General features: G+C 47.5%; 5 protein-coding genes across 5 annotated transcripts; 1 reads left to right on the top strand and 4 right to left on the bottom strand.

Moving 5' to 3' along the window:
* Positions 1-190: 190 nt before the first annotated feature.
* On the bottom strand, positions 191-1724 carry F4812DRAFT_459055 (enolase C-terminal domain-like protein; the record flags this gene model as incomplete). The annotated part of the gene is made up of 4 exons (XM_047937473.1): positions 191-1233; positions 1321-1469; positions 1543-1576; positions 1655-1724. The coding sequence occupies 4 exons, from the start codon at positions 1722-1724 to the stop codon at positions 191-193; spliced, it is 1296 nt and encodes a 431-aa protein (XP_047790081.1).
* Positions 1725-2854: 1130 nt separating this feature from the next.
* F4812DRAFT_375566 (NAD(P)-binding protein) lies at positions 2855-4723 on the top strand. Its single transcript, XM_047931985.1, has one exon. It carries the CDS (start codon positions 3358-3360, stop codon positions 4216-4218), a length of 861 nt encoding a protein of 286 aa, XP_047790082.1. The 5' UTR covers positions 2855-3357; the 3' UTR covers positions 4219-4723.
* A 473-nt stretch (positions 4724-5196) lies between these two features.
* On the bottom strand, positions 5197-6908 carry F4812DRAFT_375379 (HAD-superfamily hydrolase). Its single transcript, XM_047931984.1, has 2 exons — positions 6367-6908; positions 5197-6237 (listed from the first exon to the last, which is right to left on the bottom strand). Exons 1-2 carry the CDS (start codon positions 6717-6719, stop codon positions 5229-5231), a joined length of 1362 nt encoding a protein of 453 aa, XP_047790083.1. The 5' UTR covers positions 6720-6908; the 3' UTR covers positions 5197-5228.
* A 6572-nt stretch (positions 6909-13480) lies between these two features.
* Positions 13481-15866, bottom strand: F4812DRAFT_375807 (serine hydroxymethyltransferase). The gene is made up of 5 exons (XM_047931986.1): positions 15344-15866; positions 15220-15276; positions 15050-15143; positions 14842-14979; positions 13481-14720 (listed from the first exon to the last, which is right to left on the bottom strand). The coding sequence occupies exons 1-5, from the start codon at positions 15482-15484 to the stop codon at positions 13579-13581; spliced, it is 1572 nt and encodes a 523-aa protein (XP_047790084.1). The 5' UTR covers positions 15485-15866; the 3' UTR covers positions 13481-13578.
* Positions 15867-16873: 1007 nt separating this feature from the next.
* On the bottom strand, positions 16874-17715 carry F4812DRAFT_459059 (60S ribosomal protein L19; the record flags this gene model as incomplete). The annotated part of the gene is made up of 3 exons (XM_047937474.1): positions 16874-17026; positions 17109-17529; positions 17636-17715. 3 exons carry the CDS (start codon positions 17713-17715, stop codon positions 16874-16876), a joined length of 654 nt encoding a protein of 217 aa, XP_047790085.1.
* Between the last annotated feature and the right edge of the window lie 428 nt (positions 17716-18143).

An 18143-nucleotide genomic window follows, 5' to 3' on the forward strand; every position in this document is an offset into this window, starting at 1 on the left:
CTTTCCTACGCCTAGCATTCACTTGGGAAAGTCTGAATAAGGGGTATGAGTATGAGTATGAGTAACGGGTATTTTTTGATGCGTCAAATTCGTGTGTCTCTCCTTTCTAAACGCTCGTAACCTTTTTCTCTCTCTCTCTCTCTTTTTTTTTTTTTTTTTTTTTTTTTCACGACTCCTTCGTTTCGACAAGCTACTTCTCGGCAGATCCCGCCTCCTCGTGGCCAGTCGAATCGGGCAGCCCTGTCGCGGTTTGCAATGCGTTCGTCGGCGGCGGACTTAATAAATAGTCCGAAGGGATCAGCTTCGCCCTGGCGGCGGGATTCAAGGTAAGGCCAAAGCCGGGCTTATCGAGGTCGGCGGCCGTCAAGAATCCCTTCGTCGGAATAGGTTCGTCGAGGAAAAGATCACCAAAGACCGGTAAAACACTCTTTCCGTCCGGAGAGTTGGCTAGATACTCTTGAAACGGGGTATTCGGTTGGGAAATAACAAAATGATAGCTATACGGACCGCTCGCGTGAGGCACGACGGGAATATCGTAAGCGGCAGCCATAGCAGAGACCTTTAGAAGCTCCGTCATACCGCCGAGCCACATGACGTCTGGTTGAATGATATCGAGGTTACGCCCTTCGATCAGCTTGCGAAACCCGTACCTCGAATATTCGTGCTCTCCGGTCGTAAACTTGAGCGTAGGATGCGCCCTCTTAATCTGTTCGAATCCGTCCGTGTCGTCGGGAGTTAAGCATTCCTCCCACCAGTTAATGTTCAGATCTTCGCATTTCTTAGCGATCTCGATGGTATACGGCACGTTTAAGCTCATATAGCAATCGACCATGATGGGAAAGTCCGGTCCGACGCTCTCGCGATGCTTTCGAAGGAATTCTATGTTCTTTCTCAGACCTTCATGTCCATCGGCAGGACAGTACGGAAGGGGAACCTTGGCTCCCCAGAAACCCATCGCCTTTGCCGCCGTCGGCTCAGGGCCCGTGCAGTAAAAGTCTATTCGCTCTCGCGCCGCCCCGCCGATGAGCCTATACACGGGCTCGTTTCTCAATTTCCCGAGCAGATCCCAAAGAGCTAGGTCGATAACGGAAATGATAGCTATGGGTAAGCCCTTGCGGCCGTAAAACATGGACGCTCGATACATCTGTTCGAACAGGAGGTTGGTATTTCTAGGATCAGCGCCGATTAGGAACCTTTCGAAGTGCTTGTGAACGATCCAACAAGCCGGAGGACCTATTTTAGAAAAGAGAAAAAAAAATTTAGCATATTGCCGCGTGCCCATGCCCAACTCTCATAGGATATTAAGGCGCGGATTCTTACCTCCAAAACCTGTTGCGAAGCCTACCGTGCCATCACTAGCTTCAATTTCCACAAGGAACGATCCAAGGACATTGATACCCCAACTTGTCCTGGATTTCTTATATTTATCCCATATAGAGCACGGTGTCGATATATCCGTATCGATCAGCCTAGAGTAAAACGTTGTTATTAATCCCGTCGTCTTAATATTCTTTCGTAAGAAACTTTCAGCCGAACGCTTACCAATGGCCGCCCTTGACGTTGTGATAGTCACCTCCTATATTAAATTAGCTACCGGCTGACTGGTTTTCCCCCCGTACGTTCCCGACTCAATATAAAAGTGTAGCTTGCATACCTGAGCCGACGCCGTTAATCACATACGACCTGATAGCTTTGATGGTGGGAAATTGTCTCACCGAAGCCATCGTGGACTACCCTTGAGACTAAAGTATTTTTTGTATATTTACTTTCAGTTGTGCCTCGGATTTATGATCCTCTGCCAAGGCTGTGGTGGTGATAGGTATACAAACGTAAAAAGAGGCAAGGGCGAAGGGAGAAGAGAGAAAGGAGAAAGGAGAAAGCTAGGTACACTGACAGCTTTAGAACAGAACAACAAGCGCCATGATCGGAATTTTAAATACGCCCAGAGACGAGATATAACAGCGTCAAGCTCGGCTCCCGAACAGCGACGTCCCCTGGGGAATCCTCGAAGGTGATGAACCCCAAAGGCCGAGTAGGTCCGTGGACAGCGGGGTGGCCGGGACAAGCCTCGAAAAGGAATGTTAGCTTCGCGGTTCGTTCGTTTTCATTCGTCCCCAGGTCGTTGGTTTTGTACATGGGATGGGCCATACGGGTCTAGCTCGCACTTACACATGCATTACGTTTCATGAGAGAACCTTTCGTCGTCCTAAGTCTATACGTTAGATCGGTCGTCAATCTCCCGACCAATGACTAAATGATCTCATCTCTAAGCTTTCCGTCGAACGGGCAATCGTATCAGCGCAAAGTCACGAGGACGATAATGTGCTGCAAGCGTATACGACTTACATGCGTAAACGCATATTTGACGATGCTATAGGTTGGGGTTCCGTATAGGTGAAGCGTCTGGGGTTATAAGGTAGCATCTTCCCCGCGATGGATTCACATATTTCCACTAATGCTCAAGTTCAGGTGAGCTCTGATGAAACACGAAACGCGCGGGCCGCGATGTTATTTACGGGAATGGTGGATGGGTACATACGTGTAAAAGGTGTGTATCTCCTGTTGCACTACGTATCCGCATCTCCGATTATTAGCTTGGAATTGGATGCCGAGGCGGGCCATCTGGTGTTGTTAGACCTTAAAAACTCGCTACGCATTACACCGAGATCGTGGGGTTGGTGCTAATCGCGGGCGGCAGGGGGGAGGATTTAGACTTGGCGATCTACACAAGTCTTGTAAGGGTTGGTAGTTTACCTAGGTAGAGATGCGCGATATTGTTATTTTTATGCTCAGCTTGGGATATATGAGGGCGTATGATGATGGGAAGAGATGAAGTGGAATCTGGGGGAGCTTGTTTTGTTGAGCTTGTGATTATTTTTATTTTTCATTTTTTATTTTTTATTTTTTAGTTATACTCCTAAGCTACCTCTAGGTACCTACCTGGTATACATAGAATACCTATAGGTACATGAAGGTTTCCGCTAGTCCAAGCACCTAACTCTTAAAACATCTAAAATATTTACAAGAGTTCATATGAAACTATATTCCAACTAATACTTGATAGAGCTATAGGTACCTAGATTATAGCACTTTTCACTTTGTACCGCGCGCCAAGATTAACTATTTACCTCTATACCCCGCTATACAAGGGCCCTAATAGCTCCCCTCATCTCAAGCGTAGAGCGTATACCTTACTTAGAGCGTACCTAACCTATACCCTATACTTTGAGCGCCTCCATAACGTAAATGGTTTACCTCTAGGAGAACCTTATAACCAACACTCTTTTTATAAACCCAAAACGAATAACGAATACAACCGAAAACTCACCACCATAAAGCTCTAATCCCAATTCCAACATGCCAGCTACGAATCTACTCCAAGGCAAAACCGCCATAATAACAGGCGGCACGACGGGCATCGGCCGAGCCATCGCCCTGGAATACCTGCGCCAGGGATCCAACGTAGTCGTCAACCACCTGGGATTCGAGCGCGACCGGCCCCACCTGGACTCGCTCATCGCCGAGGCCGAAGCTCTGAAAACCTCCAACGCCGACCCGGGCGTGACGATCGGCACGCTCGACCACCTCGCCGGCGACGTCTCCGACCCGGCCACGGGGCCTGCGCTCGTGGCCCGCGCGGTCGCGCGCTTCGGCCGCCTGGACGTGTGCGTGAGCAATGCCGGCATCTGCCAGTTCGCCGAGCTCTTGAGCCTGACGGGGGACCTGTGGGCGCGGACGGTGCGGACGAATCTCGACGGGGCGTTCTACGTGGTGCAAGCGGCGGCGCGGCAGATGGCGTCTCAAGAGCCCTTACCGTCTTCTTCGGCGCTATCCTGTTCGTGGAGGAAACCGCAGCGCGGGTCCATCATCGGGATAAGCTCGATCTCGGCGCTGGTAGGCGGGGGGCAGCAGGCGCACTACACGCCGACGAAGGCGGGGGTGCTGTCGCTCATGCAGAGCTGCGCGGTGGCGCTGGGGAGGCACGGCATCCGGTGCAACGCGCTGCTGCCGGGGACGATCCGGACGCAGCTGAACGACGAGGACCTGGCCGACGACGCGAAGCGCGCTTACATGGAGGGCCGCATCCCGCTGGGGCGCACCGGCGACCCGAGGGATATGGCGGGGCCGGCTGTCTTCCTCGCCTCCGAGGAGTTGAGCGGTTACGTGACGGGTTCGCAGCTGTTGGTGGATGGCGGTCTTTTTGTTAATTTACAATGACCAGATATAAAGTAATAAAATGAAAAACAAACAATGAAAAGGGGGGCGAGACCTCGGTCAGCTGGTCAAATCGATATACATATTTATTTACCGCGATTGGAAACCCGGCTCAAGTTCCTCATCCCTCCCTCGCCCCCTCCCTCCATTCGAATTCGATGGTATTGTGTACATTCGCCTTGCCATCCTGCATCCACGCCATTATTCATCGGGAAGCTGGAGCTAGGCGACGTATTGTAACTCCGTACCAGCAAACATAAGCGAAGATGCGGAGAAGAGTGAAAGGCGAGGTATTTATTTATGTGGAAACGTCGTCGATCACGGTGGCGAATGTAATATGTACAGGAGCAGCGAGAACGAATGTGGGTTGATTCGGGAGTTGGTATTTGTCAAATGCTAACTTACGCGATAACAGCTCGCCACTGGACTCTGTGTATAGCTTCTAAAGTATATAATTGGTCGAGCCTCATAGCTCTTCAACAGCAATGTGATTGGGCGTTGGATTGATCGTGTGGCACGTTGGTAGTTGACAACTTCCTCGGGATGCTTCTGGCGTATTAACAAGACATCACTAGGAGCTGCGTCTTACTAAATAATTCAAGACAGAGAGAAGGCGTTTCGCTTCGAGTCACCAAGGCTACCCGAGATAATTCACATCTCCAAGTCGAGCGAGAAAGCAGTGGTAAATGCTTTATTAAGAAAATCCCGATATTTTATATCGTCAACGCCACCTGATGCAAATATTCAACTTCCAACACTATCTAGATAGACAATTAAGCCCGTCTGATGCTCAAAGGACACTAATATCCCCCTATGAAGTATGCCCAGCGAATGCCCCTTTCTACAGCATGGTTCCATGCGCGAAGAGTATAGTAGCAATGTATAGAATAATTAAGAAAATAAAAATAGTAATAAAAAATAAAATGATAGGCAAAATGATAGGCAATTAATGGTATCATGAAAAAGTGTTTCCCCTCTAGAAAGTAAAAACTGGTTCGTGATCATTCGTAACTTCATGCGGTAAGCTCAAGCGGGCGCTCCTCAGCGGGGCTGAATACGGCGCAGTCTTGTGCTTCTTCCAAGCTCAGCTTGGGCATCTCGTGAAGACGCGGCTTCTGCGTCTCGTTCTTAATCCTGCGCTCCATCTCGCGCTCGATCCCGTGGTTAACGGCATCCAGCACCGTGTTAACGGTGACGCGAGGCTTGTAGGCCGGCTCAGTACCATCCTGATAGACACCGGTCTTTACCAAGATGCTGTACCAGTCGTTCTCGGCCTTCTCGTTGTATTGGTTGGTTCCCCGGATGTCACTCTCGGGTGTATCACCAACGAAGTACACGGTCTCCGGCGCCTTGTTGAGGCGGTGCTGGTTCATGCGCCATCGCTTCAGCAAGCGAGTAGCAAACTCGAACGTTCCGATCTGAGGCTTTCCGAAGGCGTGGGTCTGTAAAGTCTTGCCCTTGGTCACCTCCTTAAAAGTGTACTCCACAATACCGCGCAAGGCACCCATGCCGAGGCGGACGTTGTCGTGAGCGGCGGACCAGACGACGTCGTTGTGAGAAAAGTAAATCGGCGGGCCCTCGTCGAATGTCTCGGATAGAGTTCCGATGCGGCCGCCCTTGGACATAGCTAAATCAAGAATAATCTGTAGGTCTCCCGCCCAATCACGTGAATCAGCAAAGACGAAGATGGCCTCGATGGTAACTTTGCTAAAGTCCCGTTCCTTTGAGTTTCGAAGTTCCTCAGGGGTCAGCTTGCGGAATGGAGTCGTGGCGGCATTAGCCTTGATGATATCGCCGGGGGTGACGACATCTTTGAAGCCGTAACCTTGAGCGACGGTACGGCATTTCTCACCTTCGCCGCCGACGACTAGGACCGTGTTGTACTTGTTGGCCATCTCGGACATGGGTGTGTGACCGCAGATGAACTGAGCCGGTGAGATCTCAATGTCAAGTTGGCCAGAGAGATCGGCGCAGCGTTCAGCCTCGGTCTTACCGCCGCCGTTGGTCAAAAAGATGTACGGGCTGCGTTGGTTAGCTCCTGATTTTATTTTATTTTATTTTATTTTTGTTACTTTGTAGTAATTTTCTTCTGTCTCTCTCTTTGCCCCCTTACTGGTGGAAAGGATTAAAACTATAATAAATCAATCTTACACTTTAATTCCGTATTTGTTGTTACCGTTCAAGACCTTCATGGCTTGGATGGCCTCCGGAATGGGACGACCACCTCGGACCAAGACGCCGTCGATATCAAAGGCGAAAGCGAAGCTATCGGCGACGAGCTCTTTGTCGATGGGTGGAGAAATAGGGGAGATGGCGCCGTCAGACTCGGGAGTCGAAGAAGTTACGCTAGCGGCCGGGCTAAGAGACGGGGCCGTCTCCGAGTCGGAAGGGCTGGTAGCCGGGGAATGGACGAGCAGCTTACGGGCGAGATCGGTTCGAGCGGTCTCGATCTCGTCGGCGAAGCTGCCACGGTGAAAGGTTGGTTGTTGCGGTTCCAAAGACATGATTGAAAAATAAGCAAGTTGAAGGGAAATAGGTAATGATCGAACTCTACACGCGATATAAAAGCAAAAAATAGGTGAAGACAGATTTAGAAAGGACCAGCCAAGGCGGTTTATCGTTTATAGCGTCCTGTTTTAGGTAATATTGTGTGGAATTTGACTCTTCAAGACGAAGGATGCTAGGTGATCCTGTCGACTTTGAACTTGATGGAAGTTGTTGGTTGAAGAAGAAAGATTTAAATGCATCCTGGAGCGTCTGGGTAAGGGGATATATATATCTTTGCATAAACAAGCAGGGGATCGAGAAGAGCGGTTCTATCTGGTACAATTAGAAAAAAAATACGTATGAGGGTATGAGGAAATACACGCCGTCATTCGATAACATCAACAAAGCAGCGCAGGAACGTATACATTCGACGTATATCTGCAGAGTCAAAAAAGACTACCTTGGTACATATGTACAATGATGTGTGATGCCTGCAGGTGTGTGGCTACGTATTAGTCGAACGTACCCAATGAGGACAGGTGTGAATGGGGGCGTTCGGAACGTACCCATGTTTCCATGTTTGCTATGTGGATCCGGCCTTATACTGGAGAAGACTCGAGCTCGAACTCGGTTATCTCTTTCGCCAAGGACATATTGTATATACGTACATATACTTGGCTGTAAGTACTCAGCGCATGGATACGCGGTGAGATTTAAGTCGTCGAGCGCGGGAAACCAATAGAAAATCATGTACTAGAGTACCGTTTTGCATATGAAAGTCGGATTATTATCTCACTGCTTTCCAACGTCAGCCTTGCCTGTGCATCTGGCGTTACCGACCTGTGACATTAAAGTTTATGGTGTGTTTTGGGGCCGGATGTATCGTACCTATCGCATCGTTACATATCGTTACGTGTCATACCATATTGGAATAGTATATTGTGTTATATTATGTTGTATTGTACCTACTTAACGTTCGCGGCGTATGGCAGGACGGATTCGCGAATGAGATGATAGAACCGATTACCAACCTTTCAAGGATCGAAAATCAGGGTCTTTCTTCTATCTAATTGCTTTGTCCTTTGTCTTTCGCTTGGCTGTCGAACCTGGCATGGCCGGGGCTCCGTCAGGCCTTGGAAGTATCCAACAACCCGACAACTCTTCGTGGCGTGCAGGACCAGCGGAGGTTAGCCTCGTCAGGTATGGATGACGCTGTTACCGAAAGAGGATATGATCTGTGACGTTGGACGGCCGCGCTTAGCAAAGCTGTTTATCTATCCGGCTTCCTGCGCCGGTGGCTGGTTCCGCCTACTGTACAAAGATGTAATCATGCTTTTTTTATGCTTCTGGAGGTTACTCGCTTCCGCTGAGAATCGAGCAAATAATAATAAATATAAAATATTAATAATAATAAAACGGGCGGTAGGATTCGATTCAACGTACAATATATGGCGTTACTTTCGTAATATTCCGTCTTTAACAACCCCGTCAGTCCGTCTGTCCGCCTTGCGGACTGTGATCGGGATAATTACCTTAGCGATGCATGTACGCAGCCCACAAATAGCACCAGGCTGGGTATATCGACGTTACATAAGGTCACATAAGTTTAGATAATTTAGAGGAGAACCCTACAGGCATTCTGTAAGGATAACCCGAGTAGGCAGGCGGACTGGAGTTCGTTTGGAGTTTGACGCATGTGTAAGTCGATTTTTAAAATTTCTTCGCTTGAAGCAGGTGGAAAGAGACGGCGGTATTATTACTCGGGCCGTTACCTATATGGGATCCTTTTGATATGAAAAACGGGAATGAAGAAAATCTACGGCCATGTATCCGTTAGAAACTTGCCGTTTTACGTTGCTTTCTTCCGTTACATAACCAGCTGCTACCCCAGGGAAGACCTTACCCAAGAGACGCAAGATTACAGGGATCTCTGATAGATCGGACCGAGAGAAGCCAGGCGTTTGGGTTGTTCTCAAACGTTGCAGCGATCCGTCAGTTCCTCTAGGCGATCTTATCATCTTCTCGCTTGAAAGAGAAAAAGAGAGGGCGTGTGTGCGCGTTTACGTGTATCTTCCCCGCTAAAATAGATAGATCTGGTACGATGCCCGCGGTTAAAACAGTATTTAAAATCATAGGAACTGTAACGATTTGGAGGAATTGATTGGATCACCACGGCTTGTAATTGGTTTGCAATAAAGAATTACATAGTAGGAGGTGTTGTTGAGCGGTTACAAGTTACTATACAAGTTGCTATACAAGTTACTATGTACTATGTTAAGGTTCATTGTAATCGTACAAAAAGACGTCTAGCCGCAGAAACTGTGACGTCAGCGCACCTGTGTAAGTGGATACTACTTGTGGGGCTCTTAAATATTTTTTTAAAAATGCAATCCAATCTGTACAATGTTAGGGATTATTCTTATGCCTGTTTGACCCCTGGCCTAGTGTATTTGGCAGCATTAGCCACTCTTTGATCAACACCCCTCCCTTTTTTTCCCCTCCACTTCTTTTCTTACCCCTCAATCGACAAACGTCGCACTAATACATCAGTGTGCCCCCCATCGTTGGACCCCCATATTCTTAGCATCGTACATTGTATTTTTGAATTCCCCTCGAGATCCATTACGGATGCCCTCATGGGGTAAGCGGCGGGTCAATCAGCAGCTTGTGTTGCTGCGGGTGTTACGACGGCGGTTATAACGGAAGGGAACATCTCGCCTTTCCGACTACGTTAACAACCTAGAATCATCCCATGTTGGACCGGTTTATATTCGATGGTAATGTAAGGTTTTATAGGCATGTCTTAAAGATTAGATACCTTGTAAGGGCTTCTTTTTTTGTTTGTTTGTTTTTTTTTCTCGTGAGTGAAGAAAAGAATTGAAAAAATAACTACATCAAATAAGCCCGTTAGATATATGAAGGTATTTCTCTGACTTACAAGCAATGATGCTTTACAAGGGCGTGCACCCGTCATCATTTAACCTGCCTTAGCATTTGATACTAAACAAACTAAATTATGTGATTCATGTCCCAGTTCTTTCGCACATACCAGCGAAATGATCAGCAATGATATGTTCTTCCATCCCTGTATCAAATATCCATATTCGACTCCTCCCCCGGGCCCGTCAATGCTAGCGTACAGCCGTAGCCCCGACCTCCCCATGGTCCGGCTGCTAGGCAGCGGCCGTCGGGTTCGGTTTCTATATTTGATAGGCCCATGGCCGCTACAGCATTCTCACTTACAATCCCGAATCCACTCCCTTAACAAACCTCAGCCCAGCTCGACCTGCACCAAGCGAAGATCTTTGGGGAAGGTAAACCCACAAAGGATACCCACCAAGGATCGAGGATCGGTCTGCGTATTGATATCCAAAACAGGGAATACCTGAGCTGAAGTGAAGCATAATGTCATTCGTGCACCATTCCAACGTTAGAGCTCGAAGATAAGCGACTTGAGCGGATTACTTCAAGGAGCTAAGATCTGACCCCTCGAGTCTTAAATGTTACGACTCTGTATCTTTAGTTCGACACTAGCATCTTGTGATTCTTGATACTTGTGGGTTTTTGCAACATAGGTAGTACTATCTTCCCCGTCAGTAGCTGTCAATCGTTGTCAGTATAATCATCTAATCATACATATCTTTGTCAGAATCATGCGACTAAGGATCCACGTAAAACCCCACAGAACAGATCGGTTTGGGCAGAGTTGGAACGAAACGCTACGGGTAAGAAAATGCCTATCATGGCTTAACGATTCGAGCCCGGTGGTCTGGATTGCATCTACCCATGTTCACATGAGGAACTAAAGATTAAAGTGACATTATCTAACCATCACACGAGAAATTCGACGTCCCGTGTAAGTCAGCAAAGTCGAAAGTCGAGGAATACCCCTGAATCGCACCGTGCTATTAGATCTGGTTCTGATATTCCAATCTGGCCATTCCGATTGGGGTCTTCCGCACCGCCATACTATTATACATAGGTACCTAGTACCTAGAGTCTGTCTAAACCGCAAAGATACCACCCCCCCTATCATGCGCCATATCATGCAAGGTGACGTCCCGCACAAGATACGGTATCTTCGGACGCGGAACTCATGCGGAAGATAGCATGTCTACACGTAAGGACTTGTACCATCACTATCACATCACCTGTAGCACGGTCCTATGCAGGATACTGTCCCTATTCCAATTGCCAACCCATGGATTTCAAGGTAGGGTTGTGGCATATAGCATGTGGCATACGGACAGGGTTGAAACTCCATTATGACTTCTTTTTTTTATGATGAATTATCTATGGCTGATACTTACCGGTGAGATCCTAATAGCTAGGTACCTATTGGATGGTGTGTGGGTGATGTACCGGCAGCGCAGTAATTATTTATTTCTATGGTCAGGGACGCATGTGAAAAGCCACCTCCCCTCGAAGCCAAGACAGCCCGTTACCAGTTCCTCTTCGCTAACTCTCTCATGAAATGACGACCGTATCGCTTATGGCTGTGCCACATGGTTAGCGGTCAAGGGACAAAGAGATACAATTATCTTCCTTGAACCCTTTCGATTCTTTTTGATCTTTTAGGCTTTTTTAATGTATTTTCTTAATGAATGCAAATAAAACGTAATACCTATAGGCCCGACTCCTTGTCCTGTCGGCTCCTCATCACCTCGTCATTCAATGACACCACTTCAAATCGTAGCGTACAGGGCTCTAAAGATGATCTCCCTTAGCGACCTTCTACATAGAAACGCTCACTATCCAATAAGCGTCGCTACAAAGATAATGGTATAGTGATTATGTGGACGCTACATTCTATATGCGGGCGAGCTGATCATTTCCTACCGGAATGCCACATGGTTAGACGATAAAGGCCAAGGCCAAAGATCTACGCCAACAGCCACTCCCCCTCCTCAGCTCTGACCCCAAACATCGCTGTCGACCCACGCCCTGGATTATTTCTAACAGGCAGGCAGGCAAGCAGGCAAGCACACTGGCTCACTAGTATTCTATTGTACAGAGAAGGGAAAGGGAAGTCATTCAAAGAATCTTCCGCAGAGCCGCCACCATCAGCGCACCGCAGCATAGCCAATGCCCTTGCAACACACTATCTGCCAGTAGCACGATGACGATCTACCCCAATCTACCCGCTCAAACGTCCCTCCTTTTCTCTTCCTGGCTTCGTGCCTGTTGCATGGGGTTGCTCGTACCTACCTATTTTCTGAGTCATCACATACTATGAACATGGGTTTTAAGTCGACGACCTATGCTAAACTACATGCCATGCACGTACCTAAGTATGTAACGCATATATGTGCCTAAGTATGCACCTAGGTACGTAGGGATGTATGTATGAGGCCTGTATGAATGCAAGTATATTAATGGACCGACGGATTCATCGATACGTGGTCGGAACCAGCGGGCTCGAGAGCACGGTATCAGCGGTGAGAGGAGACGTAACAACGGCTGCTACAATAAAAACGACGGACCTGAGAATGTGGCTATGGCATAATATGAGACGGTACCTAAGGTAGCATTAATGAATAAAACCGGGAAGCTTCATGCGAAATGGTTTGTTTCAATTAACCCATACTATATATATTGGTATATATTGCGTTGGTGGTAAGACCGCGCTTACCGGTAGAATCAGTAAAAAAGGAACGGCGATTATGGGAATACGGTAGTTCTTAAAGCTACAAGGACCTTATGTCTCTATTCCCAGTTGGACTTTGGTAAATTTCATAGTAGCCTATCTCAGTAACCCGGGCACTTTTTATATAGTATTTCGGTTGGGAATACGTATTCTAGGCTCCTTCTTTACCTTTGTATCCGTTATGATACTATATTGAACGGACTAGATCGGTATAGTCAACGAGGCAGGTGATTTTGACAGTATTTCAACTCTTTTATCAAGTAACCATTAGAGGTAGGTAGGTACCTACCTTACCCACGTCTGAATAGATTACCGATCGGATTGGATCCCGAAATCAGGCCATCGCTTTTCTAGAACGTAGCATTCGTCAGGGTATTACTTCCAACCTCAATATTTTATTTTTATTTATTTTTTTACGGAGCATATTTGATACGTACCTAGGTAGATATAGACGTCGACGTGGATATGTATACCTACTCAACTATGCATTCGTCGGTCGTTTCTCACCATGTATGTAAGGGTCACTACGTCGACGCCTTGCATCCCCGAGCTGCCTTACCAAATCAACACTGCATCCATCCCGTGTTCTTGTGCTACAAAGCCATCCATCCATCAGCCACGCCGATGAAAAGAAATTTCACTCGCCGTCGAATCAAGCCTCAGGTGGATATGCTTGTGATACGCTGGTGGTGATCATGATGATCTCATCTCGCTCGCTCTCTTGTCACAAGCAAATTCCAAAACTTGAGGGGGGTGTTTGTTTTGGTTCGAATTTACGGGCATACCCCTAAATAGATAACAAAAATAATAATCTGCCCCGTCTACCGATCTTTCCGACATGCTGAGTGGTGAATAGATACACTGCCGAGCAAATGAAAAAAAAAAAGATCTGCAATGTTGAAATGCTGTTGTTGAAACCAAATGATGCAAATGAAGCCATCGCCATAACCCGAAGGGATCCCTCCCTTTTCTGATTGATTTTTAATTTTTAATGTAGAAACCACCCAAAAAACTCCCCCCCCGATCCTACCCATCTTGTCATTCCTGCCATCCCATACGTACACTAACCACCCACCGTCCGTGCCCTTGTGTCGCTTTTGGTAGCAGCAGAAAGGGAAACAGTACAAGGTACCACGTCGTCACTTAAATATACCACCATTTATACCGGAGGGGTACGTCGCTTCGTCACGCTGATACCGCTACAGCACCGTTGAGTATGCGCCTCGACGTCATGGCCTCTCTTCCCACGGGAGAGGATACGTTCCTACCCAGTCTGATACTTCTGCGCGTAGCTGTACGATTTCGGAGTCTTCCTCGCCGGTACCAAGGTAGTCGAAGAAGAATTTAAGCTTGTACTTCTCACCCTTCTCTTCAGCCGCGGCGCGCGCCGCCTTATCTACCCTAGATGCGATGGCTACGGAGCGATCGATGATATCGGCCACCCTGACGAAATCGGCCTCGCCAAAACCACGCGTCGTCATGGCTGGCGTACCTATCCTCAAACCGCCCGGTATCATCGCTGACTTGTCACCAGGAACCGTGTTCTTGTTGCTGGCCACGCCTACAAGCTCTAGTACTCGCTCTACTCGCGCACCATCGACACCCTGCGGCTTCAAGTCTACGAGGACAAGATGATTATCCGTGCCGCCGCTTACGAGCTTATATCCCAAGCCGCCGCTAGATTTAGGATCGCCTAGGCGTTTCGCGAGGGCCTGTGCATTGGCTAGGACCTGCTCCTGATAGGCTCGGAACTCGGGTGTTTGCGCTTGCTTTAGAGCCACGGACAGCGCGGTGATGGTATGGTTGTGAGGACCTCCCTGATGACCGGGAAATACCGAAGCGTTTATGGGATTCTCGAGGTTATACTTTATCTCCTCCTTGGTCTTCGGGTTGACCTTCCTCACGCCTTTCCTGTAGAATATTATGGCACCTCGAGGACCGCGCAAGCTCTTATGACTCGTAGTTGTTACTATATCCGCAAAGTTGAAAGGGCTAGGTATAACTTTGGCAGCGACCATACCGGAGATGTGGGCGATATCGGCGAGCAAGTACGCGTTTACCTTCTCGCACGTCTCCTTTATGGCCTTGTAATCGATAAACCTGCCATAGGCGCTGGCTCCCGCGACGATGATCTTGGGGCGGTAGATTTGGGCTAGCTCGTCGAGCTTCTCGTAGTCTATCAAGCCGGTTTCTTCGTTTAATCGGTAGGGGACAGTTTCGAAATACTTGGATACGGCCGAGATCTTCTTTGTAGGAGTTTGGTAACCGTGGGAGAGGTGGCCGCCGTGAGGAAGATCCAGTCCCATCAGTCGATCGTGCGTGTCCAACAAAGCCGAGTAGACATATAGGTTTGCCGGTGCGCCAGAAAGTGCTATTTATTGTAACAAATCACCATAAGTTAGTCAATGTGGTGCTTTTGGTTATGCCCCTACTTCGAGAGTAATTGTAGGGTTAAATATGTAAAATAAAAAATAATAATAAAATAGACTCACGTTGGACATTGACACCCCATTCCTTTTCATCCAAGCCAAAAGTCTCTAATGCTCGTTGCTGGCATAATCTCTCGGATTGATCGATGAACTCGTTACCGGCGTAATACCTCGCCCCAGGATATCCTTCCGAATACTTGTCTATAATTTAATTAATTTAATTGAATGATTAGCTGCGACTCGTTGGAAGGATTGTCGTGGCATCTCGTACTTTGCATTACGCTTCCTAGCGCGTCGAGAACGGCTTGCGAAGTGAAGTTTTCGGAGGGGATCAGGTTGACGAAGTGCTTCTGTCTGTTTTTCTCCTGTTACCGCGATTTATAGCTATTAGTCCCTAAGTATGTAGACACCGTGATGTGATTATGGGATATAATCGCCTACCTTCTCAATGATGTCGAATACAGCGGGATCGGCATCTTGGAGGTGAGCCGAAAGCAACTACGCCCAAGACAATTAGCATCGCTTCTCGATGTTTGATAATTATAGAAAACAAGAAGGCTCGTACTCTTTGTTGAATGTCTATCGGAGTAGACGCTTTACCTCTTCTCGTCGCATGCTGAAGAGTAACCGGCGTCGGCCATCTCGATAGCGATAGCGAACGGAGAGCACTCGAAGCGGCTCGAGCTCGAAAAGCAGGTAGAGACATGATATGATCAATTGGCCGCCAATTGACGAGGGTTTGACGGGGAATAAAATAAGCAACCTTGCACTTTTAAAGACAATTATAACTTTCTACTTCGTACCTAGGTAAGGTAGGTACTTACGTAGGTACTTGTTATTGCTTTGAAGTCTAAGAAAAGAGTTCTATGCCGTCATAATGGGGAATAAAAGAAAATAATATGAATTAGTAACTACCTAGGTAAAGTAGGATGATACTCTTTGCTTTCTTTTGCTTCTAACTTAAAAGTTCTGGGCCGATAAGGAAATAGTTACCCTATCGTGACCTCGCCATTTAAAAAGCTTCATAACCGAATTCCGCTATGTACCTAAAGCACCTATAAAATCCATTCCACTTATCCGAATAAAACTGAACAGCAGACAATCGCTATTAGATAGCGACATTATCTACTCCGAAGGCGGGGTTTGTATTTCGATTCTTATCAGTAATCGGGTACATACCTACCTTGCATAACCTACATAACCTACATAAGCTAGATTATACACCTTAACCCTCATACGGAATAGCTCACACGTGACCTAGAAACTTCCCGCTATGAATTTCGAACTCCGAAATTTTTCTCTTTCTTCCTTTCTTTTCCCCCCTTTTCTTCTTTATCAACTAAATTGGGCGTGAGGAGCTCCGCTTCAATAACAGATTCGGATTCCGCTGTTTTATCCTCACGGATAACTCAGCCGGGAGCATGCTGATATGTCTCGGGCGGCACATCACCACCTTGAACGGGACAATTTGAAGACATCTGATCCAATATGGTTGATCTCTGTTGTTGAGTTTTAGCTTTTAGATTTTAGCTGTTTAGTGCTAGATGTGTTTTTTACATTTTTTTTACATTTGCTAGTGGAGCAAATCAATTAATTATTTATTTATTTATTTATGTTAAATAGCCTATGCATCCGTGATATGGCGTGTACAGACCTTGAGAAGCTGTGCATGTGTATCGAGCTAACTTGTTGGCTTTTAGTCATAGCACGGTGAAGCTATTTAGGTTCTATTTAGGTTGCGTGGTGTGATGGATGGGTATGATGCTGGGTAGCTGCACTGATTGCAATAGTGTAAACAGTGGAATGATATTTGAAATCGACAGTAGGACTATAAAGTCAACGGTGTGCAATTAATCTAGAGTCACGATGCGAATTACCTAAGGCGTCAAATTCATTGATTCCGTTTTTCATTGCCATACATGCAAAAGCCCCGGCGGTGGAAGCATTACGACCGAAGGGCGCAAAGGAAATAGAGACCCAACCATTTACTCCGAATGCAGCCGTCTCAGATTCCGGTAGTCCATATGACGATACCTCTAGCTCTACTATGTAGCCGGATCGCTTGCATATGGAAACGCATCCCCAAGTTTTCCGCTTACGACGCCTCCTCCTCACCCGCCAACGCGTTTCGCTTCGCCGCCTGTCTCTCCAACTTACGCTCGCGAGCAGCCTTGTTCTTCTGTCTCTTGGCGTCCATCTCCTCCTGGAGCGCACGCTCGCGGGCCTTCTCGGCCTTGGCACGGTGGATCTATACAAGTTAGAGACGAGTACCTAAACAAACAAACAAACAAGCAAGCATAAAAAAATAGATGGCAAAGCTTTATACGTACGTGCTCAACTAGCGCTCGCTTGTGCTTGAAGGCGTTACCCTTGCTGGCGTGGTAAAGCTCGTGGTAGAGGTGCTTGTCGATCTTACCGCTGGCACGGTACTTGACTAGGAGACGTCGGAGGACTCGTAGGCGTCGCATCCATAGAACTTGTTGAGGCATGCGAGCGTCGGCGGTACCCTTTCGCTTACCGAAACCTCGGTGTCGGCCGTCTCGTCGGGCGAGGTTTAGCTCGCGGGCGCGAGATCGGGAGTGCATGGTGACGGGTTTGCGGATGATGAGGCCATCGCTGACGAGTTTTCGGATGGTTTGGCGGGAGTTGGCGTTGGAGATTTCGTTGACCTCGTTGGGATCAAGCCAGACCTTTCGCTTTCCGCATCCGATGACGGACGCCGCGAGACGCTTCTGAGTGCGTAGGTTGACCCTATCGAACGAGATTAATTAGTTTGGTGGCCTATGATAAATTTGTTTGTTCGCGTGTGATGATGCTGGTCATCATAATAAATTGGTGAGCGGCCATAATCGATGACGCTGTCCGCTGTCCGCTGTTCGCTGTTCCGTGAAAGCCGCGCGCAGGTTTCGACAACCAACAAAAAAAATCGAATTCCATCTCGAAAATAAAAGTGACAGCTCCTCCATCGAACGAGGGATACCAAGCAAATCGAATCAACTTACATCTTGAATGCGGGCGTCGGTGATGGTCGAAATTTTGCTGCGAGGTTAGTAAGGTGTGGAAGGGTTGAAGTTGAATTGAGAGGCCCCTCTCGGATCTTTGCACAATCGAGAATTTCTGAATCAGAGCGCACCAAGGAAATTTTGTGGACTGCAAGGACCCAAATTTGGTGTAAGCGAGAGGGCAACCGAATCACATGACCTTATCGATTATTAGTGCCTTTCACACTGACGTACGTACTTAGGTACCTCTATCGCACTTGGTAGGTACCTAACCTAACCCAAGTAACGGGCCTACTTTATTTATTTTTTTCTCTTTATTTTTTGGGATTTTTATTACCCATCTATTCTAATGATGCACGCAAC

This window comes from Daldinia caldariorum (assembly GCF_022478825.1).
Source record: "Daldinia caldariorum strain CBS 122874 unplaced genomic scaffold F4812scaffold_8, whole genome shotgun sequence".
Lineage (NCBI taxonomy): Eukaryota > Fungi > Ascomycota > Sordariomycetes > Xylariales > Hypoxylaceae > Daldinia > Daldinia caldariorum.

Coding starts and splice junctions, on each gene's coding strand:
- F4812DRAFT_375566 (XM_047931985.1), top strand. CDS start 3,358: ATGCCAGCTACGAATCTACTCCAAGGCAAAACCGCCATAATAACAGGC.
- F4812DRAFT_375379 (XM_047931984.1), bottom strand. CDS start 6,719: ATGTCTTTGGAACCGCAACAACCAACCTTTCACCGTGGCAGCTTCGCC. Junction 6,238..6,366: donor AACAAATACGGAATTAAAGT/GTAAGATTGATT, acceptor TAACCAACGCAG/CCCGTACATCTTTTTGACCA.
- F4812DRAFT_375807 (XM_047931986.1), bottom strand. CDS start 15,484: ATGTCTCTACCTGCTTTTCGAGCTCGAGCCGCTTCGAGTGCTCTCCGT. Junction 15,277..15,343: donor CGATAGACATTCAACAAAGA/GTACGAGCCTTC, acceptor TCTTGGGCGTAG/TTGCTTTCGGCTCACCTCCA. Junction 14,980..15,049: donor GCTAGGAAGCGTAATGCAAA/GTACGAGATGCC, acceptor ATTAAATTATAG/ACAAGTATTCGGAAGGATAT.